The sequence below is a fragment of the Tachyglossus aculeatus genome, chromosome 3, assembly GCF_015852505.1.
Source record: "Tachyglossus aculeatus isolate mTacAcu1 chromosome 3, mTacAcu1.pri, whole genome shotgun sequence".
Classification (NCBI taxonomy): Eukaryota; Metazoa; Chordata; class Mammalia; order Monotremata; family Tachyglossidae; genus Tachyglossus; species Tachyglossus aculeatus.
The window spans coordinates 25679488-25695796 of record NC_052068.1 but is presented as its reverse complement, the minus strand read 5'-3'; the positions used below and the strand labels follow the sequence as shown (position 1 = coordinate 25695796).

Below are 16309 nucleotides of genomic sequence, written 5' to 3'. Positions count from 1 at the left end.
GAGGGTTTTAGCGATGTCGTGGAGGTTGAACCGACAGGATTTAGCGATAGATTGAATATGTGGGTTGAAAGAGAAGGGTAACGCCCAAGTTATGGGCTTGTGAGACGGGAAGGACAGTGGTGCTGTCTATAGTGACGGGAAAGGCATGGGGAGGATGTAGGGGATGAAATTGAGGGCGGGGTTGCAAGGATAATTCCGAGGTAACGAGCACGGAGAAGTGGGAGATTAGGGATGCCACTGTTGGAGACGGGAAATTGGGAGGAGAACGGGTACGGGAGGATGATAATGAGGTCAGTTTCCAATCAATCAATCAATCAATCGTATTTATTGAGCACTTAGTGTGTGCAGAGCACTGTACTAAGCGCTTGGGAAGTACAGTGCTTGGATCAAAGTGGTAGCGGTTTCGATGGAGAGGAAAGGGAGGGTTTTAGCGATGTCGTGGAGGTTGAACCGACAGGATTTAGCGATAGATTGAATATGTGGGTTGAAAGAGAAGGGTAACGCCCAAGTTATGGGCTTGTGAGACGGGAAGGACAGTGGTGCTGTCTATAGTGACGGGAAAGGCATGGGGAGGATGTAGGGGATGAAATTGAGGGCGGGGTTGCAAGGATAATTCCGAGGTAACGAGCACGGAGAAGTGGGAGATTAGGGATGCCACTGTTGGAGACGGGAAATTGGGAGGAGAACGGGTACGGGAGGATGATAATGAGGACAGTTTCCAATCAATCAATCAATCAATCGTATTTATTGAGCGCTTACTGTGTGCAGAGCACTGTACTAAGCGCTTGGGAAGTACAGTGCTTGGATCAAAGTGGTAGCAGTTTCGATGGAGAGGAAAGGGAGGGTTTTAGCGATGTCGTGTCGACAGGATTTAGTGGTAGAGAATATGTGATTGAATCAATCACTCAATCAATTGTATTTATTGAGCGCTTACCGTGTGCAGAGCACTGTACTAAGCGCTTGGGAAGTACAAGCTGGCAACATCTAGAGACAGTCCCTACCCAACAGTGGGCTCACAGTCTAGAAGTTTTAAATACGTTTAACTTTAGAAGATACAAAAGTTTAAAGAAGAGAGATCCTGGAGTTGGCATTCGATTCTATGAGTTAACGCTCTCTCAGAAAAGCAATTTTTTGTTTTCTACAGCTGAAAGCATTAACAAATACTGCGAAAAGAGGAAAGCACAATTTGGAGACGAGCCAGCTGAGCAGAAAATCTCAACAAGACTACCATTGCCAAATAAGGTATTTTTTCTTTTTAGACGTAAATGTGTTTCAAATTGTCTCCCCCTTTTAGACTGTGAGCCCACTGTTGGGTAGGGACTGTCTCTATATGTTGCCAACTTGTACTTCCCAAGAGCTTAGTACAGTGCTCTGCACACAGTATGCGCTCAATAAATACGATTGATTGTAGTTAATAATAATAATAATAATGGTGTATGTTAAGTGTTTACTATGTGCAAAGCACTGTTCTAAGCGCTGGGAGGTTACAAGGTGATCAGGTTGTCCCACGGGGGGCTCACAGTTTTAATCCCCATTTTTACAGATGAGGTAACTGAGGCACAGAGAAGTGCAGTGACTTGCCCAAAGTCCCACAGCTGACAGTTGGCGGAGCCGGGATTTGAACCCCTAACCTCTGACTCCAAAGCCTGTGCTCTTTCCACTGAGCCTTTTATATGTACATATTTATTTTATTTATTTTATTTTGTTCATATGTTTTGTTTTGTTGTCCGTCTCCCCCTTCTAGACTGTGAACCCACTGTTGGGTAGGGATGTTGCCAACTTGTACTTCCCAAGCGCTTAGTACAGTGCTCTGCAAACAGTAAGCGCTCAATAAATACGATTGAATGAATCAGGTTGTCCCACTTGGGGCTCACAGTCTTGATCCCCATTTTGCAGATGAGGGAACTGAGGCCCAGAGAAGTGAAGTGACTTGCCCAGAGTCCCACAGCTGACAGTTGGCGGAGCCGGGATTTGAACCCCTGACCTCTGACTCCAAAGCCTGGGCTCTTTCCACTGAGCCTTTTATTTGTACATATTTATTTTATTTTGTTAATATGTTTTGTTTTGTTGTCTGTCTCCCCCTTCTAGACTGTGAGCCCCCTGTTGGGTAGGGACCGTCTCTAGATGTTGCCAACTTGTACTTCCCAAGCGCTTAGTCCAGTGCTCTGCACACAGTAAGCACTCAATAAATACGATTGAATGAATGAATGAATGAATGAATAAGCCCGGCTTCTACTACCATGAGGTCATTCCAGAGTCTTCCCCCTTCTAATCAATCAATCAATTGATCAATCGTATTTATTGAGTGCTTACTGTGTGCAGAGCACTGTGGCCTAGCCCTTCTAGACTGTGAGCCCACTGTTGGGTAGGGACCGTCTCTATATGTTGCCAACTTGTACTTCCCAAGCACTTAGTCCAGTGCTCTGCACACAGTAAGCGCTCAATAAATACGATTGAATGAATGACTGAGCCCCCTCCTCCCCCTCCCCATGCCCCCCGCCTTACCTCCCTCCGCTCCCCACAACACCTGTATATGTTTGTACGTATTTTTTACTCTATTTTATTTGTACATATTTATTCTATTTCTTTTATTTTGTTAATATGTTTTGTTTGGTTGTCCGTCTCCCCCTTCTAGACTGTGAGCCCGCTGTTGGGTAGGGATGTTGCCAACTTGTGCTTCCCAAGCGCTTAGTCCAGTGCTCTGCACACAGTAAGCGCTCAATAAATACGATTGAATGAATGAGCCCCCTCCTCCCCTCTCCATGCCCCCCACCTTACCTCCTTCCCCTCCCCACAGCACCTCTATATATGTTTGTACGTATTTATTACTCTATTTGATTTGTACATATTTATTCTATTTATTTTATTTTGTTAATATGTTTTGTTTTGTTGTCTGTCTCCGCCTTCTAGACTGAGAGCCCGCTGTTGGGTCGGGACCGGCTCTAGCTGTTGCCAACTTGTGCAGACAAGTGATGAAGCCAGTATTAGAACCCATGACCTACCGACCAGTACAGTGCTCTGCACATAGTAAGCGCCCAATAAATACGATTGCCTGAATGACACCCAAGCCCATGCTCTATCCACTACATCATGCGGCTTCTCATGGTACAATTTATTGGGTTTTTCGGAGAGGAGATGATGTGACAAATCTATCAAAAATGACAATTTCAGTCATCTTGATTTCGACTATGTGAAACAGGGACTGAATCCAACCTGATTAGCTTGCATCTATCCCAGAGCTCAGTACAGTGCCTGACACGTAGTAAGCGCTTAACAAATAGCATTTAGCTTTAATTCTATTTGTTCTGACGATTTTGACACCTGGCCATATGTTTTGTTTTGTTGTCAGTCTCCCCCTTCTAGATTGTGAGCCCGCTGTTGGGAAGGGACCGGCTCTAGATGTTGGCGACTTGTACTTCCCAAGTGCTTAGTACAGTGCTCTGCGCACAGTAAGCGCTCAATAAATACGCTTGAATGAATGAATGAAAGGTGTAGGTCAGAGCCACTGCAATATCCATTTGCTTATATAATTTTGCTGAATAAAAATTGCTGTGTGATTAAAGGGCAGTTCAAATTTCAGTAGCCAGGTGTCAAACTGTGTGAGTGTTTCTCTCATCCAAACAGGGCTGTGCACACAGTAAGCGCTCAATAAATACAACTGACTGACTAAATATATTCATTCATTAATTCAGTCGTATTTATTGAGCGCTTACTGCGTGCAGAGCACTGTACTAAGCGCTTCGGAAGTACAAGTTGGCAACATATAGAGACGGTCCCTACCCAACAACGGGCTCATAGTCTATTATTATTATTATTATTATTATTAATGGAACAAGATTTTTTTTATGCTATTTTCATTCATTCATTCATTCAATCGTATTTATTGAGCGCTTACTGCGTGCAGAGCACTGTACTAAGCGCTTCGGAAGTACAAGTTGGCAACATGTAGAGACGGTCCCTACCCAACAACGGGCTCATAGTCTATTATTATTATTAATGGAACAAGATTTTTTTATGCTATTTTCATTCATTCATTCATTCAATCGTATTTATTGAGCGCTTACTGCATGCAGAGCACTGTACTAAGTGCTTGGGAAGTACAAGTTGCCAACATATAGAGATGGTCCCTACCCAACAACGGGCTCAGAGTCTATTATTATTATTATTATTCTTATTAATGGAACAAGATTTTTTAATGCTATTTTCATTCATTCATTCAATCGTGTTTATTGAGCGCTTACTGTGTGCAGAGCACTGTACTAAGCGCTTGGGAAGTACAAGTTGCCAACATATAGAGATGGTCCCTACCCAACAACGGCTTCACAGTCTATTATTATCATTACTATTAATGGAACAAGACTTTTTTATGCTATTTTCATTCATTCATTCAATCGTGTTTATTGAGCGCTTACTGTGTGCAGAGCACTGTACTAAGCGCTTGGGAAGTACAAGTTGCCAACATATAGAGACAGTCCCTACCCAACAACGGCCTCACAGTCTATTATTATTATTACTATTAATGGAACGAGATTTTTTAATGCTATTTTCATTCATTCATTCATTCATTCAATCGTGTTTATTGAGCGCATACTGTGTGCAGAGCACTGTACTAAGCGCTTGGGAAGTCCAAGTCGGCAACATATAGAGACAGTCCCTACCCAACAGCGGGCTCACAGTCTAGAAGGGGGAGACTGACAACAAAACCAAACATGTGGACAGGTGTCAAAATCGTCAGAACAAATAGAATTAAAGCTAAATGCTATTTGTTAAGCGCTTACTTCGTGTCAGGCACTGTACTGAGCTCTGGGATAGATGCAAGCTAATCAGGTTGGATTCAGTCCCTGTTTCACATGGGACTCATAGTCGAAATCAAGATGACTGAAATTGTCATTTTTGATAGATTTTTCACATCATCTCCTCTCCGAAAAACCCAATAAATTGTACCATGAGAAGCCGCATGATGTAGTGGATAGAGCATGGCCTTGGGTGTCATTCAGTCAATCGTATTTATTGAGCGCTTACTATGTGCAGAGCACTGTACTGGTCGGTAGGTCATGGGTTCTAATACTGGCTTCATCACTTGTCTGCTGTGTGACCTTAGGCGAGTTGCTTCACTTCTCTGTGCCTCTGTAAAAAATGAGGATTAAGGGTGTGAACCTAATGTGCGGTAAGGACTGTGTCTAACCCGATTAACTTATATTTACCCCAGCACTTAGAACAGTGGTTGGCACATAGTAAGTGCTTATCAAGAACCATTATCATTATTAACGTTAGAAGAAAATAATAGGAAATGGGAATTCAGGTTTTAAAGTTAATTTTAAAAGTTGCAGGTGATAAACCCTAAATCTGCTTTAACTGGGAATGCGGAAAGGGATCATTTCTTTGTTTAGTCATTCAAACTAAATGATTCTATTCTTACAGTGCTTATCAAGAACCATTATTATTATTATTATTATTATTATTATTAGAAGAAAATAATAGGAAATGGGAATTCAGGTTTTAAAGTTAATTTTAAAAGTTGAAGGTGACGTTTAAACCCTAAATCTGGTATAACTGGGAATGGGGAAAGAAATCATTTCTTTGTTTAGTCATTCAAACTAAATGATTCTATTCTTATAGTGCTTATCAAGAACCATTATTATTATTATTATTATTATTATTATTAGAAGAAAATAATAGGAAATGGGAATTCAGGTTTTAAAGTTAATTTTAAAAGTTGAAGGTGACGTTTAAACCCTAAATCTGCTGTAACTGGGAATGGGGAAAGAAATCATTTCTTTGTTTAGTCATTCAAACTAAATGATTCTATTCTTACAGTGCTTATCAAGAACCATTATTATTATTATTATTAGAAGAAAATAATAGGAAATGGGAATTCAGGTTTTAAAGTTAATTTTAAAAGTTGCAGGTGACTTTTAAACCCCAAATCTGCTTTAACTGGGAATGGGGAAAGGGATCATTTCTTTGTTTAGTCATTCAAACTAAATGCTTCTACTCTTACAGTGCTTACCAAGAACCATTATTATTATTATTATTATTAGAAGAAGAAAATAATAGGAAATGGGATTTCAGGTTTTAAAGTTAGTTTTAAAAGTTGCAGGTGACTTTTAAACCCTACATCTGCTTTAACTGGGAATGGGGAAAGAGATCATTTCTTTGTTTAGTCATTCAAACTAAATGCTTCTATTCTTACAGTGCTTATCAAGAACCATTATTATTATTATTATTATTAGAAGAAAATAATAGGAAATGGGAATTCAGGTTTTAAAGTTAATTTTAAAAGTTGCAGGTGACTTTTAAACCCTAAATCTGCTTTAACTGGGAATGGGGAAAGAGATCATTTCTTTGTTTAGTCATTCAAACTAAATGATTCTATTCTTACAGTGCTTATCAAGAACCATTCTTATTATTATTATTAGAAGAAGAAAATAATAGGAAATGGGAATTCAGGTTTTAAAGTTAATTTTAAAAGTTGCAGGTGACTTTTAAACCCTAAATCTGCTTTAACTGGGAATGGGGAAAGAGATCATTTCTTTGTTTAGTCATTCAAACTAAATGATTCTATTCTTACAGTGCTTATCAAGAACCATTCTTATTATTATTATTAGAAGAAGAAAATAATAGGAAATGGGAATTCAGGTTTTAAAGTTAATTTTAAAATTTGCAGGTGACTTTTAAACCCTAAATCTGCTTTAACTGGGAATGGCGAAAGAGATCATTTCTTTGTTTAGGCACTCAAACTAAATGCTTCTATTCTTACAGTGCTTATCAAGAACTATTATTATTATTATTATTAGAAGAAAATAATAGGAAATGGGAATTCAGGTTTTAAAGTTAATTTTAAAAGTTGCAGGTAACTTTTAAACCCTAAATCTGCTTTAACTGGGAATGGGGAAAGAGACCATTTCTTTGTTTAGGCATTCAAACTAAATGATTCTATTCTTACAGTTCTTATCAAGAACCATTATTATTATTATTATTATTATTATTATTATTATTATTATTATTATTAGAAAATAATAGGAAATGGGAATTCAGGTTTTAAAGTTAATTTTAAAAGTTGCAGGTGACTTTTAAACCCTAAATCTGCTTTAACTGGGAATGGGGAAAGAGATCATTTCTTTGTTTAGTCATTCAAACTAAATGATTCTATTCTTACAGTGCTTATCAAGAGCCATTATTATCATTATTATTATTATTATCATAAGAAGAAAATAATAGGAAATGGGAATTCAGGTTTTAAAGATAATTTTAAAAATTGCAGGTGACTTTTAAACCTTAAATCTGCTGTAACTGGGAATGGGGAAAGAGATCATTTCTTTGTTTAGTCATTCAAACTAAATGCTTCTATTCTTACAGTGCTTATCAAGAACCATTATTATTATTATTATTATTATGATTATTAGAAGAAAATAATAGGAAATGGGAATTCAGGTTTTAAAGTTAATTTTAAAAGTTGCAGGTGACTTTTAAACCCTAAATCTGCTGTAACTGGGAATGGGGAAAGAGATCATTTCTTTGTTTAGTCATTCAAACTAAATGATTCTATTCTTACAGTGCTTATCAAGAACCATTATTATTGTTATTATTATTATATTAGAAGAAAATAATAGGAAATGGGAATTCAGGTTTTAAAGTTAATTTTAAAAGTTGCAGGTGACTTTTAAACCCTAAATCTGCTGTAACTGGGAATGGGGAAAGAGATCATTTCTTTGTTTAGTCATTCAAACTAAATGATTCTATTCTTACAGTGCTTATCAAGAACCATTATTATTGTTATTATTATTATATTAGAAGAAAATAATAGGAAATGGGAATTCAGGTTTTAAAGTTAATTTTAAAATTTGCAGGTGACTTTTAAACCCTAAATCTGCTTTAACTGGGAATGGGGAAAGAGAACATTTCTTTGTTTAGTCATTCAAACTAAATGATTCTATTCTTACAGTGCTTATCAAGAACCATTATTATTATTATTATTATTAGAAGAAGAAAATAATAGGAAATGGGAATTCAGGTTTTAAAGTTAATTTTAAAAGTTGCAGGTGACTTTTAAATCCTAAATCTGCTGTAACTGGGAATGGGGAAAGAGATCATTTATTTGTTTAGTCATTCAAACTAAATGATTCTATTCTTACAGTGCTTATCAAGAACCATTATTATTGTTATTATTATTATATTAGAAGAAAATAATAGGAAATGGGAATTCAGGTTTTAAAGTTAATTTTAAAATTTGCAGGTGACTTTTAAACCCTAAATCTGCTTTAACTGGGAATGGGGAAAGAGAACATTTCTTTGTTTAGTCATTCAAACTAAATGCTTCTATTCTTACAGTGATACAAAACAGCTGTATGACCTCGAAAAGAAAAAGGATAGTTCCCTAATACATAGTATGCTAAAGGTGTGGAAACAAATAAAATCACTCCGCCTACAACAAGGATTTTCGAGCACATCTATAAAATTGCAGTTTCAAAAGTAAGTGGATGCAATATTCGTTTTTATGGTACTATTTTTCCATTTGAATTGGAACCCACGGGGATTCGCTCAGAGAAATGGGAACAAAAGGGAATGTGTCTGTTATACGGTTACATTGTCCACTCCTGAGCTCTTAGTACAGTGCTCTGCACACAGTAAGCACTCAAAAAGTACAATTCACTGACTAAATATTTAATTATTATGCACAGATTTGAATTATTTATCAATGTTGCGTCTGCTTCAGTCATTTCTGAAAGTCGTGAAGTACCAGAAACTGGAGTTCCTAGAAGAAGTCATAGTTCTTTTACACTGTGAGCCCACTGTTGGGTAGGGACCGTCTCTATATGTTGCCAACTTGTACTTCCCAAGCGCTTAGTACAGTGCTCTGCACACAGTAAGCGCTCAATAAATACGATTGATGATGATGAAGAAATGATTTCTCAAGAAGGATTTTCCAGATATTCCTGACCGGCTCCGCCACTTGTCTGCTGTGCGACCTTGGACAAGTCACTTAACTTCTCTGTGCCTCAGTTACCTCGTCTGTGAAAACCTCATCTGCAAAATGGGAATGGAGACTGTGAGCCCTATCAATCAGTCAATCAATAAATCGTATTTAATTGAGCGCTTACTGTGTGCAGAACACTGTACTAAGCGCTTGGGAAGTACAAGTTGGCAACATATAGAGACAGTCCCTACCCAACAGCGGGCTCACAGGCTCGAAGGGGGAGACAGAGAACAAAACCAAACATATTAACAAAATAAAATAAACAGAATAGATATGTACAAATAAAATAAATAAATAAATAGAGTAATAAATATGTACAAACATATATACATGTGTGGCTCCATGGAAAGAGCCCGGGCTTTGGAGTCAGAGGTCATGGGTTCAAATCCCAGCTCCACCAGTTGTCAGCTGTGTGACCTTGGGCAAGTCACTTCACTTCTCTGGGCCTCAGTTCCCTCATCTGGAAAATGGGGATTAAGACTATGAGCCCCCTGTGGGACAACCTGATCACCTTGTAACCTCCCCAGCGCTTAGAACAGTGCTTTGCACATAGTAAGTGCTTAATAAATGCCATCATCATTATTATTATTATGTGGGACAGGGACTGTGTCCAACCTGATTTTCTTCTATCCACCCCAGCGCTCAGTACAGTGCCTGGCACATAGTAAGCACTTAACAAATATAATGATAATAATAATGATAATAAAAAGACTGTGAACAGAGATGGTCGGGTAGCTGGGAGCAGCAGGGATATAATAATAATAATAATAATTTTGGTATTTGTTAAGTGCTTACGATGTGCAAAGCACTGTTCTAAGCGCTGGGATAGAACCGGGAAGCTTTCCCTAGGACCCGTATTTTAAGAAAGCCCATTCGTCATGCTAGGGAGAAATTATTGTTCCGTCCACCTTTTTCTTCGTCCCTGTCTCCGGTGACTTTAGTGAATTTCCTGCCTCTGTGGGAGACAAAATCCCAGCTTCTGAGTTGGAGCTTATTCAGAATTTGGAGCAAACACCTTTCTATCTATTCCCTGATCCCGCTTTAGGATTACATTCCCCAGAAGACTTTGGTCTTTCGACCTTGTCTGCTCTTTTTCCCTTCTGTCCTTTCCTCACTTTCCTCACTTCCCTCTCCATCCCCCCCCATCTTATCTCCTTCCCTTCCCCACAGCACCTGTATATATGTTTGTACATATTTATTACTCTATTTATTTTACTTGTACATATCTATTCTATTTATTTTATTTTGTTAGTATGTTTGGTTTTGTTCTCCGTCTCCCCCTTTTAGACTGTGAGCCCACTGTTGGGTAGGGACTGTCTCCATATGTTGCCAACTTGTACTTCCCAAGCTCTTAGTACAGTGCTCTGCACACAGTAAGCGCTCAATAAATGTGATTGATTGATTGATTGATTCCAGCGGCACTATTTTCCAGGCGTGGAAGCCTGCCTCGGGGACCACTTAGAACAAAAGCAGAGTTAGTAGTGGAAGCCCTGCAGTGAAGTGAATACTCCTGGCTCACCTTCCACTTCTAGACTGTGAGCCCACTGTTGGGTAGGGACCGTCTCTATATGTTGCCAACTTGTACTTCCCAAGCGCTTAGTACAGTGCTCTGCACACAGGAAGTGCTCAATAAATACGATTGATTGATTGATTGACTGGCTCAGAGTTGGCAGGTCTGGATTAGAGGGAGCCAGGAAGATCTGTCTCCTTTCAGGATGTTTGGCCCAGCCTGGGCTAGAAGATCAGCTGATCGGGTGTATTTATTGAGCGCTTATTGTGTGCAGAGCACTGGACTAAGTGCTTGGGAGAGGATGGTATAACAGAGTCGGGAGACTCATTTCCAGCCCACATCAAGCTCACATCTCCAAGAAGTCAAGTCATTTAGTCCAGTGATGTGCACACAACAAGGGCTTGGTAAATACGGCTGAATGAATTTCTGGGGTCCATCCCAGAGGGTGTGTTCCAAGGTGGCATAGTTTGGTCGTAAAAATCTCAGATTGAGCTGGGCCTTCAAGGCTACAATAAAGTGGATCTGAGCTCCTTGGGTCAGACCCCAGACATCCTGCTCTAATGAGGACCTTCAGGTCTGGCTAATTCTAAGGATGGCAGCATTTACATCCTGCTCTGACGGGGACCTTCAGGACTGAGTCCACTGTTGGGTAGGGACTGTCTCTATATGTTGCCAACTTGTACTTCCCAAGTGCTTAGTACAGTGCTCTGCACACAGTAAGCGCTCAACAAATATGATTGATTGATTGATTGATTGGCTAATTCTAAGGATGGCAGCATTGACATCCTGCTCTGACGAGGACCTTCAGGTCTGGCTAATTCTAAGGATGGCAGCATTTACAACCTGCTCTGACGAGGCCCTTCAAGTCTGGCTAATTCTAAGGAGGGCAGCATTTACATCCAGCTCCAACAAGGACCTTCGGGTCTGGCTAATTCTAAGGATGGCAGCATTTACATCCTGCTCTGATGGGGACCTTCAGGTCTGGCTAATTCTAAGGAGGGCAGCATTTACATCCTGCTCTGACGGGGACCTTCGGATCTGGCTAATTCTAAGGATGGCACCATTGACATCCTGCTCTGACGGGGACCTTTGGGTCTGGCTAATTCTAAGGATGGCAGCATTGACATCCTGCTCTGACGAGGACCTTCGAGTCTGGCTAATTCTAAGGATGGCAGCATTTACATCCTGCTCTGACGGGGACCTTCAGGTCTGGCTAATTCTAAGGATGGCAGCATTTACATCCTGCTCTGATGAGGCCCTTCAGGTCCGGCTAATTCTAAGGATGGCAGCATTTACATCCTGCTCTGACGAGGACCTTCGAGTCTGGCTAATTCTAAGGAGGGCAGCATTTACATCCAGCTCCAACGAGGACCTTCAGGTCTGGCTAATTCTAAGGATGGCAGCATTTACATCCTGCTCTGACGGGGACCTTCAGGTCTGGCTAATTCTAAGGATGGCAGCATTTACATCCTGCTCTGACGAGGCCCTTCAGGTCCGGCTAATTCTAAGGACGGCAGCATTTACATTCTGCTCTGATGAGGACCTTCAGGACTGAGCCCACTGTTGGGTAGGGACTGTCTCTATATTTTGCCAACTTGTACTTCCCAGGCACTTAGTACAGTGCTCTGCACACAGTAAACGCTCAATAAATATGATTGATTGATTGATTGATTGACTGATTGGCTAATTCTAAGGATGGCAGCATTTACATCCTGCTCTGACGAGGACCTTCGGGTCTGGCTAATTCTAAGGATGGCAGCATTTACATCCTGCTCTTATGAGGACCTTCGGGTCTGGCTAATTCTAAGGATGGCAGCATTTATATCCTGCTCCGACGAGGACCTTCAGGTCTGGCTAATTCTAAGGATGGCAGCATTGACATCCTGCTCCGACGAGGACCTTCAGGTCTGGCTAATTCTAAGGAAGGCAGCATTTGCATCCTGCTCAGTTGAGGACCTTCGGGTCTGGCTAATTCTAAGGATGGCAGCATTTACATCCTGCTCTGACGGGGACCTTCAGGTCTGGCTAATTCTAAGGATGGCAGCATTGACATCCTGCTCTGACGAGGACCTTCAAGTCTGGCTAATTCTAAGGAGGGTAGCATTTACATCCAGCTCTGACGAGGACCTTCGGGTCTGGCTAATTCTAAGGATGGCAGCATTTACATCCTGCTCTGATGGGGACATGTATATATGTTTGTACATATTTATTACTCTATTTATTTATCTTACTTGTACATACTTGTACATTTATTTTATTTTGTTAGTATGTTTGGTTTTGTTCTCTGTCTCCCCCTTCTAGACTGTGAGCCCACTGTTGGGTAGGGACTGTCTCCATGTGTTGCCGACTTGTACTTCCCAAGCGCTCAGTCCAGCGCTCTGCACACAGTAAGCGCTCAATAAATACGATTGATTGATTGATTGATTGGCTAATTCTAAGGACGGCAGCATTGACATCCTGCTCCGACGAGGACCTTCGGGTCTGGCTAATTCTAAGGATGGCAGCATTCACCTAGGCCTTTGAATTTGTCTCCTGGTCAGACTGGTTTCTCTTATTCCCTTATTTAACAATGCCTGCTCTGGGCCGTGGGACAGAGGACAAGAGAATGATACTCTTGGTATTGTAAAAAATGAATATCTCCAATGGTTGCCTCTCAAGCTCCGCGTCAAGCAGAAACTCCTCACCCTCAGCTTCAAGGCTGTCCATCCCCTCGCCCCCTCCTACCTCAGCTCCCTTCTCTCCTTCTCCAGCCCAGCCCACACCCTCCGCTCCTCCGCCGCTAATCTCCTCACCGTTAGGCCTCGTTCTCGCCCGTCCCGCCGTCGACCCGCGGCCCACGTCCTCCCCCTGGCCTGGAATGCCCTCCCTCCACACATCTGCCAATCTAGCTCTCTTCCTCCCTTCAAAGCCCTACTGAAGGCTCACCTCCTCCAGGAGGCCTTCTCAGACCAAGCCCCTCTTTTCCTCCGCTCCTTCTCCCCTCCCCATCGCCTCAACTCGCTCCCTTTGCTCTACCCCCTTCCCCCCCAAAGCACTTGTGTGTATATGTACATATTTATAATTCTATTCATTTATATTAATGTTATGAATATATCTATATGTTGCCATCTTGTACTTCCCAAGCGTTTAGTACAGTGCTGTACAGTGTACAGTACAGTACAGTGCTTTTAGACTGTGAGCCCCTTTTAGACTGTGAGCCCACTGTTGGGTAGGGACTGTCTCTATGTGATGCCAATTTGTACTTCCCAAGCGCTTAGTACAGTGCTCTGCACATAGTAAGCGCTCAATAAATATGATTGATTGATTGATTGATTGATTGATCTATAATTCTTCTTATTTATATTGATGCTGTAGATGCCCGTCTACTTGTTCTGATGCCTGTCTCCCCCCTTTCTAGACTGTGAGCCCTATTTGCTGCTGAATCACACAGTAAGCGCTCCATAAATATGATTGAATGAATAAACACATTTTACTCTTCTTTCCCATATAGGCAATTTAAGTGCCCTGTACAAGTAAGCGCTCCATAAATCCCATTGAATGAATGAACACATTAAACTCTTTTTTCCCGTATAGGCGATTTCCTATTTTTTTTTTTTTGTCTGTGTTCAAATAGATTCACAGTGAATAAAGATGAATGTGCAAAAGAAGAATTAACAGAAGTTTCTGAAACAAAGATGAGACCCAAGGGAGAAGGTGATAAAAATCTCATTGAGTCTGAACAATTCTTGGATGTCTGGGAAAAAGAGGAGGTACTTGTGTTTTGAGATAAATTGGAGTAAAATAATAATTTTGGTAACTGGGCAGACTGTTTCATTGTTTTGTAACCGAACGAGTCTAGGTAATTGTGATAAAATAGGATATAAAAAGACGCTGACTAAACCCTATAAGAGTTCTGAGCATGGAATGTGTACCTCTTTTTTTCTGATGATGATGGTATTTGTTAAGCGCTTACTATGTGCCAAGCGCTGTTCTAAGCACTGGGGTAGATACAAGGTAATCAGGTTGTCCCACGTGGGGCTCCCAGTCTTAATCCCCATTTTACAGATGAGGTAACTGAGGCCCAGAGAAGTGAGATGACTTGCCCAAAGTCACACAGCTGACAAGTGGTGGAGCCGGGATTTGAACCCATGACCTCTGTACTCCCAAGCCCGGGCTCTTTCCACTAAACTGTTTCTTTCCACTGTTGGGTAGGGACCGTCTCTATATGTTGCCAACTTGTACTTCCCAAGCGCTTAGTACAGTCTCTGCACACAGTAAGTGCTCAATAAATACGACTGAGTGAATGAATGAATGAATAATAATAATAATAATGGCATTTATTAAGAGCTTACTATGTGCAAAGCACCATTCTAAGCTCTGGGATTCACCGTAAATACAATACTCTCATGAGAACCAGCGTGGCTTAGTGGAAAGCCACGTGTGTGCTCTGCACACAGTAAGTGCTCAATAAATACGATTGAATAATAATAATAATAATAATAATGGTATTTATTAAGCGCTTACTATGTGCAAAGCACTGTTCTAAGCGCTGGGGAGGATACAAGGTGATCAGGTTGTCCCACGTGGGGCTCACAGTCTTCATCCCCATTTGACAGATGAGGGAACTGAGGCCCAGGGAAGTGAAGTGACTTGCCCAGAGTCACCCAGCTGACAAGTGGAGGAGTCGGAATTTGAACCCATGACCTCTGGTTCCAAAGCCCAGGCTCTTTCCACTGAGGCACGCTGCTTCTCTAATGAATGAATGAATGAATGAATGAATGAATGAATCTCTAATGATTGAATGAATGAAAGAGCCTGGGCTTGGGAGCCAGAGGTCGTGGGTTCTAATCTTGGCTCCGCCGCTTGTCAGCCGCGTGACTTTGGGCAAATCACTTCACTTCTCCAAGCACTTAGTACAGTGCTCTGCACGCAGGAAGCGCTCAATAAATACCGTCCATTGATTGTGTCCAACCCTGATGATCTTGTATGTACCTTAGCACTTAATACAGTTCGTGGGATATAGTTAGTGTTTAACAATAATAATAATAATAAGGCAGATTAGTAGTGTGTGACCTCTTGCCTGTTTAGGGAACACCTTGCTTAAAGTTAGGTTAGTCTCATTCTGACATAATAATAATAATAATAATAATAATAATAATAATAATAAACATTTATTAAGCGCTTACTATGTGCAGAGCACTTTTCTAAGCGCTGGGGAATTTACAAGGTGATCAGGTTGTCCCCTGTTAATCCCCATTTTAGAAAGCAGCGTGGCTCAGTGGGAAAGAGCCCGGGCTTTGGAGTCAGAGGTCATGGGTTCAAATCCCGGCTCCGCCAATTAGCTGTGTGACTTTGGGCAAGTCACTTCACTTCTCTGCGCCTCAGTTCCCTCATCTGTAAAATGGGGATGAAGACTGTGAGCCCCACGTGGGACAACCTGATCACCTTGTAAATTCCCCAGCGCTCAGAACAGTGCTTTGCACATAGTAAGCGCTTAATAGATGCCATCATCATTATTTTCCAGATGAGGTAACTGAGGCCCAGAGAAGTGAAGTGACTTGCCCAAATTCACACAGCTGAAGAGTGGCGGAGCCGGGATTTGAACCCATGACCTCTGACTCCAAAGCCCGGGCTCTCTCCCACTGAGCCACGCTGCTTTTGACTCAAGTCAAAATGGGAATTTTCCTTTAAAAATGCCTTATAAAAACTATGCCGGTTCTCGTGAAGAACTGAACCGTGAGTAATTTCTTTTACCTAACAGCCTCTGGCCTAGGACGCCGTCCCTCTTCAAATCTGCCGGACAATAGTCTCCCCTCTTTCAAAGCCTTATTGTCGGGTAGGGA

The 16309-nt window shown here is 41.1% G+C and overlaps 1 protein-coding gene across 1 annotated transcript in view; it reads left to right on the top strand.

The window, feature by feature from the left end:
- The window catches only part of CC2D2B (coiled-coil and C2 domain containing 2B), a 154875-nt gene that overhangs the window by 30812 nt on the left and 107754 nt on the right, over window positions 1-16309 (top strand). The window contains exons 8-10 of the mRNA XM_038744430.1: window positions 1145-1242; window positions 8332-8472; window positions 14101-14236. Coding sequence (XP_038600358.1) covers window positions 1145-1242; window positions 8332-8472; window positions 14101-14236 — 375 coding nt within the window. The remainder of the gene's footprint in view (window positions 1-1144; window positions 1243-8331; window positions 8473-14100; window positions 14237-16309) is intronic.